A 19,488-nucleotide genomic window follows, 5' to 3' on the forward strand; every position below is an offset into this window, starting at 1 on the left:
TTCCTTTGCTCCAGACCTCAAAGGCTCCTTACTGCCCCAGCATCAAATCTAATCTCTTCTACCTGGTTTTCAAGGCCTTGTCTAATCTTCTTTTCCTCCTTCATTTTCTGTAGCTTTATTTTTCCCACTGCTGCTATTACCCATCACAGATCTCATTCATGACCTTACCTTGCATAAATTGGTTACCCTTGCCAGGAACACTGTTTCTCCTGCAGCTGTTGAAATCTTGGATTTACAACCCTACCTTTGCTCCTCCATTAAGCATCTCCTCCCCTCCCTCTAAAATATATACTTAATCAAATATTTTATTGTGCTACCTAGGAATCATTTCATGTGTTTTTTCCTAGTTAAAATATAAGTTATAACGGTAGGGACTATGCACAGTGCTATCACATAGTGCTTAGAATCATTATTTTTTCCAAATATAATAAAGTAATGTTATTCTGGCAAGCCATCCAAAAATGAAAAGAGATTAATTATTCAGAACCCTTAATGGACACTATCTGGTATAACATTTTACCTGCACTACTTAAAAGCTTATAATTTATTCAACAAAATCTGAATGCTTACTATGTGCCAAGCATATTGTACCTATCAACTCTAGCCCAACAAATCTGTATTAGTTATACATAAAAACTCAAATCTATAAAATCAAAAATGAATAAGGAAATATAGATTAAACTGTTGCAGCAAAGATGGTGATCTTATAGTATTTATTCAAAGCTGGCGGTAGAACTAAAACAGTAGTCTTATAGATTCTCCTGTCTCCTTAATCCACTGGCTAATTTTGCCTTTTCTCAAAGTTCTTTTGCAAGAATCTTAGATATTTTTGTTTCATTAAATGCTGTAACTTCTCCCATTTGCATTTCTCATTAGAAGTATGATTTAATCATTTCCTGTAAATTAATACAATAATTCATCAACATAAAGGATTCATTATAAGAATTATAAAATTACAATTATAAAAGTAAGTATGGTTGTAGTAATAGAAAAGCCCCCAATGATATACTGTCACTTAAGGAAAACAACAGAATACATTGCCAGGTGGTGCTTTTCAGACATAACCCAACTAAATACACTTTCAGATATGCTGAACTGGGCCATTTACTATAACTCAAAGGTATATTTCAACCAGTAAGAGCCCACATGTTTCCTTGAGTACACCTTAAAGTGAAAGACTAGGAAGTAATCTAATTAAACTAATACTGGCTTTAATCAAGGGGCAAATTCCTAAAGACGTTTGTTCATTCGTTCTACAGGCATTTTTTTGGAGGCCTGCTAAGAGCTAAACATGATAGACCCTTGGGATAAAAGCAGCTCATAAATGAATAAGTCAAATGGTGTGGGTAAAACAATGTGACAAAGGCTAGAATAGAGGTAATGATGGGGATTCTGAGTACAAGGAAAATTTTTTAAAAAATGAATTTCCTCTCATGCTTTTGGTCTTAACTGCCATAATTTAGGCTTTCTGATCTGCAGAGCATTCACATGCATGTAAACACCTTGCTGTAGGCCAAAAATAGCATTATATTTGTATAAATTGTGTTTATGGGGAACCTATATCCTTTAAATGCTTTAAAACCAATAATTCAATCAATATTAGCAATAGTTTTTCATTTACTATTTTCTTGATAATACACTGTTTTTAAAAACTGAGTATCTTGGGAAGCCTGGTTTATGAGATGCCATTTTCAGCTCTTGCTTGTTGCTTTTATGAGATTCATGAGTTTTGTTCTCCGGTACACAATGAAGGTTAGTATACAGAATAAATATGTGATTTGATCTAGGAAAGATAAGTGATGAGATTTAAAACAGAGCATACCCTACCCTCCTCCCCCATTACCCCCACGCCTCTAAAGGGTTAAAATGACTTCTACAAAGAGATGTGCAGTCTTACCTGCTGGGGGAAAGATTTTTGGAACTGTCAAGCTGCTCTGGCTCAGGGCTCTCCCCATCATGACTGCTTTCAAGTATTTCTTCATTCTGAAGTGAAAGAAATTTTGGTAAGATCATCTATTTGTTTGGGGGAGGAGGGCTCCTACCTATATTTTTCTATTCCTAAATGTCTTTGTTTTGCTGTTGTTTTTAATTTTCTAGATAAGCAACATATTCAGTTTCTCATCTTTCTCTTTCTTTCTTGGGTTATCCCCAACCACTCTGTGGATCTTTTACAGTTTCCCCTTGAGGCTTCCTTCAGGAACATCAAAAACTCATTCACAAAAGCAGGTATCCTTTTTCCTTAATAATGAAGGGACTATTAACATTGTACTCTTCCCCCTTCCCTGCTGATACACAAAAATGATTCAGAGTTTGCTACAAGGGACAGCAAAGGGATCATTTGATTCAATGTGTTTTGTTTTTTTTGGTTTTTTTTCCGGATAAGAAGTCAATGTCTGGAGAAGTTGTGGCCTGCCCAAGCCCAGAGAGAGAGCTAGGCAGAGAGGAGATAAGTCCAGGGTCCACTTTCACAGGCTGGTAATCACAAGTCCGTTGCATCACACTGCCTTCTTAGGCCAGTGCACAGTGGTCACCAGTGCTGGCTTAAAGCCAGCTGGTGGTCAGAAGCCCTGCTCCACTGTGTGCCACCGCTGAGACCTTGGGGCGGGGGGGGGGGGGGAATCCGGGAGGGGCCAAAAGGAGGGAGGAGACGCCAGCCCTACTCTGTCCTGCCAACCTCCCAGAAACCCTCATGCTGGGACCCATCTTGGCTGAGAGATGAAGTGCCACCAGGAAAGACCTTGAGTCAGACCAAATATGGGCCAAACAAGATGACTGGCCAGAGACAACCTGGAAAGCTAACCCCATTACCATAAAACCTAAGACTGCAAGCCGTGTGGCAGAGCAGTTCTCCTGGGTTCCCTTACCCTACTGCTCTCCACCCGGGTGCCCCTTCCCAATAAAGTCTTTTTTTTTTAAACATCTTTATTGGAGTATAATTGCTTTACAATGGTGTGTTAGTTTCTGCTTTATAACAAAGTGAATCAGCTATACATATACATACATCCCCATATCTCCTCCCTCTTGTGTCTCTCTCCCACCCTCCCTATCCCACCCCTCTAGGTGGTCACAAAGCACCGAGCTGATCTTCCTGTGTTATGCAGCTCCTTCCCACTAGCTATCTGTTTTACATTTGGTAGTGTATATATGTCCATGCTAATAAAGTCTTTTGCTTTGTCAGTAAGTGTGTCTCCTTGGACAATTCATTTCCGAGTGTTAGACAACAGCCTACTCTCGGGCCCTGGAAGGGGACCCCCTTCTGTAACAGCACTATCTGCCTCATAGGGTTGCAGATCTTTTTCAGAACACTGGGCGGACTTCCCTGGCAGTCCAGTGGTTAAGACTCTGTGCTTCCAATGCAGGGGGCACGGGTTCGATCCCTGGTCGGGGAACTAAGATCCAACATGCCAGACAACGCGGCAAAAAATTAAAAAAAGTTAAAAGAGTTAAAAAGAAAAAAGAATAACACTAGGCATTTAATTCTCAAAAAGAGACAAGACTCCCACTCAATTTACTTTCAAGAAAATATCATTTTAACCAGGAAGTGAATTTGTATATCATATTGATAAGCAACGGGAGTATTATAAGGGTATTAACCAATAATGAACAAGTAGATAATTAGCCAGCATTTGAATTCTTCCTGCCTGCTAGATTCTGTTTAAATGAGTTATTTTACATTCTCACAAAAGGGAGTATAGATTTAGAAAGGGCCCTCTTGCAAAAGTATTATTAAGGGAAATTTGATGAATAAACATAAAGATTCCTTGTAGATTAGAGCTAAAAGTTGGACGATGAGCTTTTCCCAGATTCAGATGAACAGATAGGAAGAACCTTGCAAAACAGGTGAGAGTTACAGGCTGCTCAGTTAGTTGTAGACAATGCAAGAGAGTCCTCTTCCTGGATTAACAGAGAGCAGTCAAGGTAAGGCTGTTTTATGATCCACAATGCAGACCACAGAGACAGCAATTTAAAAGTGTGCAGTGTATGAAAGAAAACCATGGATTTTCTATCTTTTCATAGATGTCTTCCCAAATCTGGTATCATAACCAGAAAGCCAGCTAACAAATAAAGGAGGATGTGGGATACTAGTTTTGTTAATTTAGCTCTAAAATACAAGAGCAATCTTACATTCAGGTTCATATTTTTTCTTTTAAAATAGGATATCATTTCAATAAGAATCTAAATTTTTAGTTCCCTCTCTTAACTATATTTGACCAGAGACTAGAATATATTTTTCATTTCAGTCAATATACAGAAGTAAATACCAGTCCCTGGATTCAAACCAATCTAGGTATTTTCACTACACTACCAAAGCTCTTTCTTCACATTTTCTATGTAATGTTGAACTAATTACTATGGCAGTTAATGTTACATTGCATCCCTTTCTAGTTCCTCCTCTGTGATGTTACTGTGCCAGAAACACTCACTGGACTTTGAGCTCCAGCCTTATTCATCTTTGAATCCACAACATGCAATACCTTCAGAAAGAGTAACTACCATTATTAACAAAACTCCCTCTCACTGTAAAACTTGCTTATGCTTGTGAAATGAATTGGGCTCTTTCCAACTCTATTGATCTATTGTTAGTATGGTGGATTGTAGAGTCTCTTATTTCATGACACCCTAGTATAGTGATGGAAAAATAACAATGACTTAAGGTGCAGGTATGGGCTTTATCATTTTATACAGAATGATAACATCCCTCTAATTTATAGACTTTGTCATGCATGAGAAGACCTCATGGGCTTGCTGAAATGCTTAGGCATGGACTTGGTCATGTCAACCCATATTCTTGTGGCCACATGTCAGACAGTTGGTGTCAGGGTGGAGGGAGAGTCCTCTGTCAATCAAGTTTGATGGAATACAACACCCATGTTTTTGAGAATGTATGGGAAGGATCCACAGCAGATCTGGGGACTGTTTTAATAAGAGCCGGCAGTTAACTGCACTGTATACCAGTGTTTTGCTAAGGTTTAGATGGATTAGTTCTGGTGCAGTGGCTTTAAAAACTGACCACAACCCACAGGAAAAACATTTACATAATAATACTTATACACATATATTGTGATTTATAATAAGAAATATATATTTGGTCTTCATCCTGTTTCTGGCACAGAGCTCCTAAAACCCTTTACATTTCTTGTGATAGACTGTCTTGATATTTATAACAAACCCCTTTCAACCACACTTGAGTTTATGTTAATGAGGTAACTATTAGGAAGCACCTACAGCCAGCCAGTCTCTCAGAAGCACAGGTGACAACCTGCGTTTGCAATTGGCCTCTGAAGGGGCATGGGAGCAGTCTTATAAGGCTGAGCCCTCAATGTTTGGCATCTGATGCTATCTCCAGGTAGACAGTACAGAATTAATTGTTTGTTGGTGTTGGGGAAAAAATATACAACAGATGTACGTATAACTGAAAAATGTTTGTGTGATTTTGTGATGGGATACATTTTATTTTTAAATTCTATCCCATTCCCTTCTGTTTATTTATTTATTTTTTTAAAATGCTGGTGAACCCACCAAACTGAGTTCACTATCACCATTGTGACCTGCAATTTGAAAACCTCTTAAAGAGTGAAAAGAACGCAAACTGAGGTGTGAGAGGTAAATCTGGGTGGGAATCCCTGGCTTACTTTTAAAGAAGTGGCCTTGGGTAGCACCTTAGTTCTCTATCAGTAAAATAGGGGTATTACATCTGCATCAGAAGGTTTATGTGGTAATTAGAGATAATGTATTAAAATGCTTAGCACAAAGAAAAGAATAAATGACATATATGATTGGCTCTTTAATATCTACTGTGTGGGGATTAAAATAGGTAATTATGTAAAGCACTCAACATGCTGACCTTCAGTAATTGTTGGATAGTTGCTACTGGACCCCATATTTCTCACTAGCTGGGAGATGTTGGCTGTCACTTAATCTCCCTGGGCATGCATTTCCTTCTGTGTAAAATGAGGGAGATGTTTCATTTGGCTATGAAACGTTTCTCTGCTTATAATATAAAATACCAACATAAGTGCTGTTGCTTCCAATTTTGAGATGAAAGCTCAATTGTGGCCAGAGTACTTTTGGGAAAATTTTAAATTAAGCTTCCTGAAAGCTCTAGGAGGAAGAGAGCATATTCAAATAAATGCTTGCTTTTTTCAAATATTGGTCCTTTGATTCAAATAATGGACCGAGAAAACTGACCGCAGACCAACCCACCAATTGCTGCTTTATTTCTTTGTTAGCGTTTCCTTATAAGCCTCAGTGAATTATACAGTGAGGTGATTTTAAAGCAGAGCACTAAGTTTCTTGTGAAATCATATCCTGTTTCCCTTCAGTCACCCTGACTTGGGGATGCTTCAGGGCACCAAAGAAGGGATTTTCTCAGTCCACTGCTTTAAAAGGGAACCAACCCATAAACTACTCTGTTGGGAGGCCAATCAGGTGGGAGACTGCCTCCTCCTGTACGTTCCTTTTATTCTGAAGAACAAGGGTGGCAGTGAAGGCAGGCAGGCTGGCAGCGGCTCCAGGCCCAGCGTCACTCCCTGACCCCCACCTCCACCCTAGCCTCTCTCTGGGTTCAAAATGACACCAACCCACATGCAGGTTTTCTAGGATCACCTTTAATGATGACTTCCTGTATCTTCTCAGCAACATAGAATCTGTTTTGTCTCCCCATATTTTGAAGAAAGACATATTTTCAAAATTTGAAAAAAAAACAGGTGAAGTGCCAAACCTGAAGGAATTTTTTGTAAAAAAAAAATTTATTTCAATTTCTCTGAAGAATCTATCTTTTTTAAACTTATATTTTAAAAATTATCAAGAGGTAATTTTCAATGGATTATTAACATTTTTTTTTCTTCCCCAAAGGAGAGAGAGCAACATTTGAAACAGAATCAAATTTTTCCCTCAAGTTAGGTGATTTCCCATTATGATTTTAGGAATGCTTGGAGAGCAATTTCAGCTCCAACTCTTTTAAAGAGATGGTATCTGGTAATTTAAGGTAAAAGTATGATTTATTATATTATCACATTTCTTAAAAAGGAAAGCTGCTAGACCTAATTCTGAGAGAGAAAAGGTAAGGCAGATAAGGAGCTGAACCCACCCTCTTCATTTAAAGCATGAAGAGTGATCATTGAAAGAAGCGTTTAAGGTTATTAAGTCTTTTCTGGGATTGTAAATTAATTATGAAAACCTGAGACAGTAAAAGAGGTATGACAAGTAAGAATCACTGAATAATTATAGAATGGCACAGCTTAGAGGAGGAGAGCAGGAAGGAAAGGAAAGGAAACCTCTCCAAAGGGCAGTCACCTCCAGCCTCAGTCCAGGGTGGCCTTAGAGACACTCTGTTTCCCAGAGTGAAAAACATCAGCCTTGGGAAAGAGTAGCCTCCCCTCTCCATTGCTGGAACTGCCGGGAAAGGGGAAACCCCACCCCCCCCAATTTTTGAGATTCAGTGGGTTTTGATGTGGAGAATAAGAAGGACTTCTGAAGAACAGGAACCACCTAGAGAATCTATCCTTCAAGTGAATTCCTACCCGGCTGGTCTGTCCTATTTGCTCCCTCTCGTTGGCCTTTTTCCAGCATATCTTTTCGTACACTTCACTGGCATTGCCTGAAGAAGCCACTACCTAAAGATTCCCTTAGATAATAAGGCAGTCAGTCCGTTTGAAGAGATGGCAAGTGTTTGCAGGAGGGTTAAGGGGCTGTCAGTCACTCAGCCATGCATTGCTGTGAACTAGCTCATTCAGATTTCTCCCACTTCTAGTCCAGATCAGCTGCATTGGGAGGAGACTTCCAAGAGGGAGGGGAGGGGTGGCGAGGTAAGAGGAAGGTTTTAGGACATTTTATAGACTGAAGCCCTTTGGAGGGCTTGAGGAAACAGGCGTAACTGGTCCTGAAGCTCTGTGGAAAGGGGAAATGACTAGGGAAAGATAAGGAAATGGGTCCCAGATGAAAACTTTACAAAATTTTTCCAGGGTCTCTTTTATCTAAATCTTGAGTTTTGCAGCTAGACTTGTTAGTAATTAGTTCAATGTTCTTACTGGTTAAATTGGCATTTATAAGCTGGACTAATACTCTAAACATTACTTATAGTATTTGTTTATGGGGGAAATGTCTTCTTAAAAAAACTGCAAACATTGCAATGTTGTTTTACCAATGATATGCAAGTCTGTAGTTCTGTTAAAAATATCAGAAAGTGAGAAACATGTCACAAGATACCTTTCTCCCATTCCCAAACCAAGAAAATGTGGAGGAAACAAGTAAGCCGAGGACGTTGAAAAGAAGTTGTCCATACATCCTGAATTTTCTCAGACTGTTTGATTTCATGTGATTTTAACTTTAATGCATAAATGTTAATGTAACAATTTTTACATGTCTATAAATCTTACTTAACTCATAAACAAAATCACAAATTTGAAAAATGCTTTATTAGATTTGTAAAAGTGCCCTAACCTAGTTAATTTCCAAATAACCTCAAGGCCAACTGGTTGACTCTTGCTGCTGTGGGGAGGAGTATAGCCCAGCTAACAGAAAGAGAGTGTGTAGGTTACTGTTATAGATCCACGAGACCACAAATGCTGGACTCAGCCTGCATAAGTCCTCACTTTCTACTGTTCCCCCGTGTACTCTATATTGGCCAACAAGTTCATTCAATGGAGATTCCAAGATGGAAACCTTGAAGGTATTTTCAGTATCTTCTTTTTCCTCCCTATTAAATCTATCCCCTTATTTCTCTGCCTTGAACTATTCCTTCATTCATCAAACTTTCTCTGACAGTCTAGAGCATTCCAGGCACTGGGGAGAACACCTGGACTAATGGGTATGAGCTCTGCCCATCTCCTTTTTTGCCACGGCCATTAGTAAGCTCTCAACATCGAAGTCTCACCTGGACTGTGACAACCGCTGGCAGCTGGTCAGCCTGCCTCTCTTCATCTAATTTACTCTTCATTGCCGTACCAATGTCAAACCGATACACAAGTGCCCTTGCTGGCAACAACCCTCAACCAAAGCCTTCAGCAACCTGCCTTTGGTCTACCTTCCCAGCTTTCTTGGACTATTCCCAGAATAGCCTATGCTCCCTTCAGACTTCTGAGGCTTTACATCCTTCCCCATCCTGGAATGCCCTTCTCTATCTTATCCACCTTTCAAAGTTGTATTTATTCTTTAAAATTAAGTTCAGGGACTTCCCTGGTGGTCCAGTGGTAAAGAATCTGCCTTCCAGTGCAGGGGACGTGGATTCGATCCCTGGTTGGGGAACTAAGATCCCACATGCCACGGGGCAACTAAGCCCCTGTGCCACAAGTACTGAGCTCACGTGCCTCAGTGAGAGAGCCCGTGCGCCAAAACTACAGAGCCCACGCGCCTTGGAGCCCATGTGCCTTGGAGCCCGTGTGCCACAACTAGAGAGAAGCCCGCGCATGGCAATGAACAGCCCGCGTGCCGCAACTAAGACCCGACGAAGCCAAAAAAAATAAAGAAAAATAAATAAATTTTAAAAAAACTCTTAAAAAAATTAAGTTCAAATGCCACCTCCTTTGGAAAAAAACACCCCGACATACTTGCTATGAACTGTTCCCTCTTCTGCCTTCTAACACATTATATTCCTTTTACTAGAGGTAGGTCCTTCTGCTTTATATTACAAATTATTGGAAATATGTTGTTTCCCCCATGAAACTTGTAAGTTTCCTGAGTTTAGGCCCCATGTTAGAATTGTTTCCCATAGGTGACCCATAGCAATTGCTTTGATATATATTAAATTGAGCTGAATAAGCCACCCAAATTGGATACATCAAATATTTTAGTCATGTCCATTTTTTATTGATGAGAGGGCAAAGCCAACAGTGGTCTTACTGTTATTCTCTCTTTTTTCTCATGTAGTTCCCTCAGTGAAAAATACATTCTCATACATTAATTTAGTCACATCCTCACTCTCCTGCATTTTGGACTCTGTATTAGCCTAAGAGATCCATATCTACCTTAATGATTTCTTCTTTATCCCAATGGCCTATGACTATAGCGTCTAGGCCAATGTGACCAAAAGTGCACTCCCTTGTACCACCTGCATTCTAGTCACCATATGCATAAGTTAAAAAGTTATATTCTGGGGCTTCCCTGGTGGCGCAGTGGTTGAGAATCTGCCTGCCAATGCAGGGGACAAGGGTTTGAGCCCTGGTCTGGGAAGATCCCACATGCCGCAGAGCAACGAAGCCCATGCGCCACAACTACTAAGCCTGTGCTCTAGAGCCAGCGAGCCACAACTACTGAAACCCGCGCACCTAGAGCCTGTGCTCTGCAATGAGAAGCCACTGCAAGGAGAAGCCTGCGCACCGCAACAAAGAGTAGCCCCTGCTCACTGCAACTAGAGAAAGCCTGCGTGCAGCAACGAACACCCACCGCAGCCAAAAATAAATAAATAAATAAATAAGATAAAATTAAAAAAAAAAAAGTCGTATTCCTGGACCCTAAGCCAGACCTCCTGAATCTGTCTCTGTGGGTGGAGCCTGAAAATCTGCATTATGAATAAGCTTCTCAGGGTTGTAGTACACAGGAAACCTTGAGAATCTTCATTCTAGATATTGTTCAGAGAGCTTGGCTGGGGAGATCAAGATTTGGTGGATTCTTTGAATCTCTAAGAATGACCAGACTTTAAACATCACAGAAAGTGAACAGTGAAATGTGCTTATGGTTCACATAGTTCTCTTGAGAAACAGAAAGGTAAATGAAAGATTTTGGGATTCAGAAGAGTGAGAAAGCAAAAAACTAATTTTGGCCCTGATCTCTTATCATTTGGCAAAAAGATACATATCCGAGATTAGGAGAAGCTATTTAATTTAAGACCTGAATCCAACCTTCCTTCAGCTTCTTTTCATCTTTTACACAAAACATTCTATCTGTAAACACAGGATTAAATGGGAAACTAACATTACTAAGAATCTTCTGTATGTCAGGCATCATGCTAGGTGCTTTCCATATTATTTCTCATTTAATCAGCCACCTGTGAGGTTACTTTATTTAACTCCATTTTGCAGAAGAGGAAATTTAGGGGATGAAAGGCTAAGTAAACTGCTAGTTAGGTCGATTAAGTAAGTAATCCGGTAGACAGGTTAAATTAGATAGATTAGGAAACTGCTAGATTAAGTAAACTGCTAATTTCAGATTCCAGTTCGATCATTTACTAGTTGTGTGAGACTTGGGGAAACTCACTTAGCTCCTCAGACCCTCAACAGCATCACAGATAAAACAAAGGAGACATCACCTTCCTCACAAGGTACTGAGGACTTGAGATGAAATCAGGTACACACAGCACCCAGCACAATGTCCGGCCCTCAGTCAGTGTTAGCAACCCTTCCCTCGCCTCTCTGTTCTCTTCCTGCCTTGACTCTTTTTGTTTTTAAAAAAATTTTATGAAGGAGCCTGTTTGCTCAGAAGCATGAAAAGACCTCGCTATTTTCAACGACTTTAATAGGTGCCCAGGAACACTGTTCGTTGGTGCTCACACACAGCCAGTAGCTCTTCCTTTTTCCTGAGGGTTGACATGCAGGAAAAAGAAATCCTCATCAGCCTTTGGCTTCTTTCCACCTCCAAAGAGGCCATGATGTGAGCAGCCCAGGGAAAGCAGCCCCGGTGAGTCATGCTTTCAGCTTCCAACTGGTGACGGGAAGGGCAGAAAGTAGCCACATCACTACTGCTAGGAGCCACAGGGAAGGACTCCACCATGACTTTCCCAGACAGTGTCAGTGAGCCAAGCGCAGCCCTCACAGCTGCCAGATGGCCCCGAGAATCTCAGCCGCCTCCTCAAGTTGAGCTTGTCAAGTTCCTGCAAACTGGCACACCAAGGATTCTCCTGCCGGAGAAGAGGGAATGCCTTTTTTGGGAATGAGTTCTCTGCTGATGATAAGACCTTATCATGATTTTAGTTGCAGGTAGTGAGTATCAGTGACTCCAGCAGCAATCATGAATGGTTTGGGTTTATAGCTTTTTTTTTTTTTTTTCCCCCCTGTGAGCATTTACTCTTGAGGGCAAGGAGGGGCATTTATCACAATGTTATGATTCACTCTCCTAGACTGGCTATGCCTTCATTTCATCTTTCAGTTCCAGGCCTAAGGCCAAAAAGGTGTCAGAATTGTCACCCAGAGTCAGATGCATGTTCTCCTACTTATCCTGGTCATCTGTCTTGGACAGTGGCCACAAAACACAAGCAGCAGTGATTGTTCTTGATGGTAATCAACCTCCTTGTCCCCCTTTTGGACTGTGCAGAGATGATTCTAAACCTTCTTTTCTAACCTACTTTTTTTCTTACTAGTTTTCTTACATATTTTGGAATGATGATTTCCCTGGTTATACTACCCACCTTGGAAAACACTAATTGCATTTACGGATCCTAAATTGATTTCAAAGTCCAGGATCTGGGGATTTGGTGCACAAATCCCCTTTCTTCCTATTCGTAGTTTTCACGACTGTGGATTCTGCTCATTCTTCTCATAGCCCTGGGCTTTAGAAGCAGAAGTCTGAGCAGCCACCGTTTTCCAAAATTAGGAAGTTGGGCAGCCTTTGTTCCTACCCTGCTTCCTTTTCTCCCTTGACTGTTAATATATATGTTCTTGTGGGAAAAGCCCTTCATTAAATACCCAAACAAGGCAACAGTAAGGGAAAAAGCAACACAAGCAAAGAAGGATGACGGTAGCATGTACCTGTGCCTGCTTAGCAGTACCTATGCTGTTGGTGATCTGCCTAAACACAGCGGGAGAGAGCTTCTTAGCAGGATGGGCTTGGAGCCTGAATTAAACAAACAGCACAGCAGAAGGAAGAAACCAGAAATCTGGTGGTCAGGGCTTTTTGAATTCTACTCAGCATTTTCCAACCCTGTTGGCCTCTGATTCTATCTCCACCCCTGCTCCTGCAGTGTCTATTTTTACAAGTATGTAACACAGGAGTAAATAATGAATGTAGCTTATGGAAACTTTTGGCCTTAAATACTTGAGGTCTTCCCTGAGGAAAGGTGCTTTATGTTTATTGACAATATTTCCTTTTTTTCTTTTACAACAAATAAAACAATAGCACTCATTGTATTGTTTACAATTATTGAAATAATTTACTCTAATTTTAATTCTTATATATGAGAACCTTAACATACTTACAACTCCCACGGCATCTTTATGAAGTGTGCAGGTCATAAATATGTTGTCTAAAGATGGGCAAAGTAAGTCACAGAGATATGAAGTGAGTTCCAATCACATTGTGAGTCAATGCAATGGCATATGCGTTCAGGTGCCCAATCTGGGCTCTGGTGCACTTGACACGGCCCTCACCTTCAGAGATGACATTCTTTGAAGACCAGCGTACAGAAAATGGTAGAGTGATGCTCAGTTTTGAAGGTGAATTAAATCCTTTTTATATTACCTAATGATTTCACAGACTTCATGAATGTCAAGTCAGGTGAATTTTAGTTACATTTGCCCATTTCAAAAAATGACTGATCAAGACTGGATGATATACTATGAACAACTATATGCCAATCGAACAACCTGGAAGAAATGGACAAGTTCCTAGAAACATACAGCCCACCAAAACTTAGTCAAGAAGAAATAGATAATTTGAACAGACCGATCACTAAAAGTGAGATAGAATCTGTAATAAAAAAAAAAAAAAAAAAAAAAACCTCCCTGCAAACAAAAGTTCAGGATCAGATGGCTTCACTGGGGAATTCTACCAAACATACAAAGAAGAACTAATACTGATCCTTCTCAAACTTTTCCAAAAGGCTGAAGAGGAGGGAACACTCCCAAAGTTATTTTATGAAGCCACTATTACCCTGATACCAAAACCAGACAAAGACACTACCAAAAAAAAAAAAAAAAAAAAAAACTACAAGGCTGTATGAAATAGGAGACTGTTTCCTAACTCTGGAAGACATGGTGATGCAATAACTCCAACCATGAGGGATTCCAAAATAGCAATGACAGTGTCCTCATCTGCCCAGAATACAGAAGGATGACTGAACAAACTGACAGAAGAATGCAGCTTTCTCTCTCTAAGAAAAGTCTGCTGGGAGCTAGTTCCCACATTGTTTCTGCCTCCAGGAAGAAAAGCCTAAGACTTGCTTTCTGCCTGACTCCTTAATGGTCAGTGGAGTCTCTGTGGGGGGCCCTAGATTTGGACACATTGGGAATTGATGATGGATACGAACTATTGCTGAAGTCCATTTGAGCCCATGGTCTACTGGCTTCTGTTTCAGAACCATTCAGTCAGCCAGATATTTAATTTTTTAGTGAGGCAGAGGAAAGGGACCCCTTCTGGGGTTGCTGTACAGCAACATATATTCACAATTCATTTTGCTTGGGTTTTTAAATATAATGTAACTTTACGATTATATAGTGCTTGGCCATTTTCAGATTTTCTCTTGATGCTCAAAGCAGTTTCAGGAGGTAGCTATTGTTATTCCCATTTTTACAGATGAGAAACTGAAATTTAGAGAGGTTATGTCACTTAAGTCTAGGTCTGCCAGATTCCAAAGCTTATGCTCTTTTTTTTTTAACTTTTATTTTGAAATAATTATATAGATTCACATGAGTCTGCAAAGAAATGTACAGAGAAGTCCCATGTACTCTTCCCCCAACCTCCTTCAATGTTAACATCTCTTGCAACTAGAGTATAGTATCAAAAGCATGAAAATGACTTTGGCACAATCCACAATGCTTATTCAGAGTTCACCAGCTATATATGCGTGTGTGTGTGTGTGTAGCTGTATGTAATTTTGTCTTTTTTTTTTTTTGATAAAATTATTTATTTATTTATTTTTGGCTGCGTTTGGTCTTTGTTGCTGCACACAGGCTTTCTCTAGTTGCAGCGAGTGGGGGCTACTCTTTGTTGTGGTGCGTGGGCTTCTCATTGCGGTGGCTTCTCTTGTTGCAGAGCACGGGCTCTAGGTTCATGGGCTCTAGGTGCATGGGCTTCAGTAGTTGTGGCATGCGGGCTTCAGTAGTTGTGGCTTGCGGGCTCTAGAGCGCAGGCTCAGTAGTTGTGGTGCATGGGCTTAGTTGCTCCGTGGCATGTGGGATCTTCCCGGACCAGGGCTCAAACCCGTGTCCCCTGCATTGGCAGGTGGATTCTTAACCACTGCGCCACCAGGGAAGCCCTGTCATGTTCTTTTTATATATAAACCATACACTGTTCTACCAATTTTAAATGTGAAGTCAGATTATAGGAATGAACAAAATGACTTTTCCTTCAATAAAACAATATCTACCAACAATTATGTACATTATGACCAAAGAGCTTTTGGTTTCTATTTGCAATTAAGAAGAAAGGAAAGGATGAAATTCTACAAACCTCATCTCTTGGGAGCACTAGTCTGTGCTACGTGCCTTTATGGCACATCTTCTGGAGGTAGGTATGGTAGGTATGAAATAGGGAAACACAATTTATTGGTTTATTGATAATTATGGCAGCAATCTTATGTCAGAAATTTCTATCAGTAAAGGAAAGGTGATCATACCTTGACTTCAAATTTAGTCTCATCATCTTCCTTTTCCACAGAGTTTAAATCCGTCTCCACATAATGTTCCTCAGATGTTTTCTGATGAGGAGCTAGAGAGACAAAGAAAACTTGCCATTAATTTGGCTTATAAATAACTCAGAGCACTTAGCCTGACTTGGACCATGTTGATGTAGCTGATTAACAAAGCTTCACTGAGCTGCTACAGTGATTTCCAAGGTAGTAGATGAAATTGGAGGTGAAGGAGAGATGCAGAAAAGAAAGAGTCCTTAATCCCAGGCACTTGATTCAAAGAGAAAAAAGTCACACTCAACACCACAGGAAACATCAAACCACAACAAATCAGTAAACGTAATGTGGTAAAAATGATAGTTTCCATCATTCCCAATTTTAAGGCCCAGCTAAAAAGCCACTTTCTTCATGAAATCTTCCTTAACTATTCCAGACTTCATGGATTCTTTTGATGCCCTGATATTTAGCATTAATCATCTGCAATGTATAATATTGTACTTGATGTTCTTGGATTAGAAGATTCAATTCTAGGTACCACATTCTATTGAGTATATTTTTTCCATTATACAGGTAATTAATTTGTGATTATTACAGAAAATTTGAAAAATACTAAAATCTTACCATTTAAACACACTGTGATTACATAAGGGAATGTCCATGTCTGCCCTAGGCAGAAATCGTTGCTAATCTGATGATCTAACAGTTGCAACCGTATTTTTAGTGGACAGGATGACTGTGTGAAGAATCAGCTGAGTCTAGAGGGAATTGGGCAGCCTTGCTCTTGCTCTCTCCTCTCAATCATTCTCCCTCTGTCCTCTCCTTCCCACAGGGCTCTCAGACACCTGAGAGATACCCTTCTTCAAGCTCCATGGCCATTTGGCAGTAAGATTGGGATTTGGGTAGGAGAAGCCCTGGTTATGCTTGAAGCTTCTAACCCAGCTTTACCAGAGGGCTGCATTGGGGGTGATGGCTACAAGGCTAATAAGTAAGTGGTAACTTGAATTCTTGTCACCATCACCACCCTTGTATATACAGTTTCTTTGGGAAACTCATGGGATACTTGTGATTAATCCAGGACAGGATATGAGCATTTCTGGGTCCTATGGCCAAAATGTCATCCAGCTAATGCCACCAATATCACCCTGATGCTTATCTGTGGTAGACTTGTTGGAGGTTGACTGTCTTGCCTCCAGAGGCCCCTCCCAAGCCTCAAGTTCTGTGAGCCAACTGGAAGCAGCTTGGGCTTTCTGTGGGTTTCCCATACATGTTATGTTGAAATCTGTAGTGAAGCACTGTTTGCTGCCCCGAGTTATGTGACCACTGAAGCTATTTTATAACAATGGACAATCCATTGGGCTCCTCATTCTCTACAGGATCTCTGTAACCTGAGTAATGCCAGGCATAATAACAGGAAGCTGGAAATGCATACGCTAATTGGCAACACCCATGACTGAGAAGCACCGTCCCTTAACGCTAAGTACAGCGATGAAGTTAAAGGCAGGGGCGTGGGAGCCATGCTGCCAGCGCTCCAGTTTTGCTCTTCCACACACGAAGCATACGTTCTCAAAGAGCCTTAGCTTCTTCATCTGTATATGGGGAATAATGAGAAGGCCTACAGTACGGGGTTGTTATGAGGCCTTAATGAGTTAGTATGCACAGTGTTTAGATCGTGGCAAGCACTCAGTATATTTTAGCTATTATTATAGCCACAAAAGAATTTTTTCATGTTCATATGTACTTCAGAGAGGTTGAATGTTGTACGCAAGACACCTGGCTACCAAGAGTCAGAGCTGAGATTCCAGCTTCCGTCTCCAAGCAGCTCTGACCATGTTCCTTACACTGTGAAATATAATAGTCTATCTTGGCACAGACTCAGTTACTAAGGAATCAGACAAGTGTATTTGAAAATCCTGTTAGCGATCAGCTAGAATCCACACTTGGTGGTTAATCTCCAAAACAAAAGTGCAGGATTGTTATACAAAATGAGCTAGTTGCCTGACCAAGGTCAACAATACCTGTTCAGACATGTCAAAGATCTGTGGATCCTAGGAGGGTCATTATCTACTATGAAATCTTGTGTTCAAAAAGCTGAGAAACAATCTATCATTCCTGCTTTGTTTACTTGTAACAAACATACGTCCTTTATATAGGTATACATACAGCTGATTCACTTCATTGTACAGCAGAAACTAACACAACATTGTAAAGTAATTTTACTCAAATTAAAAAAAAAAAATAATGAGGGAAGCAAAGTCATCGAAAGGAGCATAATTTAGTTTTGGGAAAGAGCCCTAGATGAGAGGTAAGGAGAACCAAGCCCTGTTTCCAAACATCCAAGAAGGATGTCTCTCTGTGTGTGAGTGTTTGTGTTTCTGTGGTATGTGTGCATAAGGGTGTCTGAGTGTGCATGTGTATGCATGTGTGTGGAAAAATTCAGGAAAGAAATTCACTAAACTGTTATCAACTTTTTAATTCTAAAAAGTTTAATATGTTGTAGGAGACAGGGGACTGTAAGCTGTACTAAATGGAGAGTTACCAAAAGACCCCATAATTTTCAGATAAATAAAAACTGAAAGAATTTGTTGCAGACCTGAAAAACAAGAAATGCCAAAGGGAGGTTTTCAGCCTGAAGAGACAAGACACATGATGGTAATTCAACAAGGAATAAAGAACACCAGAAATGGTGAATAGGACGGTAAAGATAAAATTTTATATATATATATATATATATATATATATTAAATTATAAATATAAATAAAAAATATAAAATTATATACATAATTATATTTATTTTTTCCATTTTTTCTTCCTTTCTCCCAATTTCTTTAAAAGATATATGATTGTTTAAAGCAAAAATTATAACACAATATTGGGGTATGTAACATATGTAGATGTATTATTTAGGATAAGAATAGCACAGAGGATGATTAAAGGGCACATGGAACTATACTTTTGCAAATTTCCTGTATTTACATAAAGTGCTACAATATTAACTCAAAGTAGATTGTGAGAAATTAAGGATGCACATGGTAAGCCCTAAAAGAAACACCTGGGGAAAAAACAATGCAAAAGTTATGTATGTATGTTAAAAAGCCAGTAGAGGAATTAAAATGGAATACTAAAAAATTGGCTAACCCAAAAGAAGCCAGGAAAAGAGATCAGAGGAATAAAAAACATATGAGACAAATAGACAACAAAGTAACAAAAGAGTAGCTCTAAATCCAACTATATCAATAATTACATAGTATGTAAAATCGACTAAACACTCCAATTAGAAAGCAGAGGTTAACATGTTTTTAAAAGGCAAGACCCAACTATAGCTGTCTACAAGAAATATGCTTTAAAAATAGAAATAGAAGAATGGAAAAAGTGTATCATGCAAACACTAAGCATAAGAAAGCTGGAATGGCTCTATTAATATCTGACAAAATAGACTTCAAGACAAGGACTATTACTAAAGATAAGAAGGGAAGGAGAGATATTTCATGATTATAAAAGGGCCAGTGTATCTAGAAGACATAATAATTATGAATATGTGCTTAATAAAATACATGAGGTAACAAATGACACATATATCATACCCAAGAGTGTTTACCCAGGAATGCATGATTGTTTTAACATTTAAAAAGAAATAATTGTAATCCACCATATAAACCAATAAAGGAGAAAAAAATATGATCATCACAATATATGCACCAAATAGAGCATCTGAAAAATTCAATAATCATTCGTGATAAAACTCCTAGCAAACTGGAATAGAAGGGAACTTCCTCAATCTTATAAAAGGCATCTGTGAAAAACTTACTGCTAACATTGTACTTCAAGGTGAAAAATAAACTTTTTCCCTGCGTATTGGGAAAAGACATGGATGTCTGCTCTCACCACTTCTATTCAACATTGTACTAGAGTCCCAGCCATCAATCATCATAAGGCAAGGGGAAAAAAAGCATAAAGATTGAAACAGAAGAAGTAAAACTGTCCTTATTCACAG

The 19,488-nt window shown here is 39.6% G+C and overlaps 2 protein-coding genes across 4 annotated transcripts in view; one reads left to right on the plus strand and one right to left on the minus strand.

Moving 5' to 3' along the window:
* Positions 1–19,488, minus strand: part of MCF2L2 (MCF.2 cell line derived transforming sequence-like 2) — a 245,936-nt gene that overhangs the window by 85,235 nt on the left and 141,213 nt on the right. For all 3 annotated transcript variants that reach the window (XM_036850441.1, XM_036850443.1, XM_036850442.1), the window contains 2 exons: positions 15,485–15,576; positions 1,898–1,983 (listed from right to left, as the gene is read on the minus strand). In XM_036850441.1, coding sequence (XP_036706336.1) covers positions 1,898–1,983; positions 15,485–15,576 — 178 coding nt within the window. The remainder of the gene's footprint in view (positions 1–1,897; positions 1,984–15,484; positions 15,577–19,488) is intronic.
* Positions 1–19,488, plus strand: part of B3GNT5 (UDP-GlcNAc:betaGal beta-1,3-N-acetylglucosaminyltransferase 5) — a 62,967-nt gene that overhangs the window by 18,724 nt on the left and 24,755 nt on the right. The window lies entirely within an intron of this gene.

Source organism: Balaenoptera musculus, chromosome 4 (genome assembly GCF_009873245.2).
Source record: "Balaenoptera musculus isolate JJ_BM4_2016_0621 chromosome 4, mBalMus1.pri.v3, whole genome shotgun sequence".
Classification (NCBI taxonomy): Eukaryota; Metazoa; Chordata; class Mammalia; order Artiodactyla; family Balaenopteridae; genus Balaenoptera; species Balaenoptera musculus.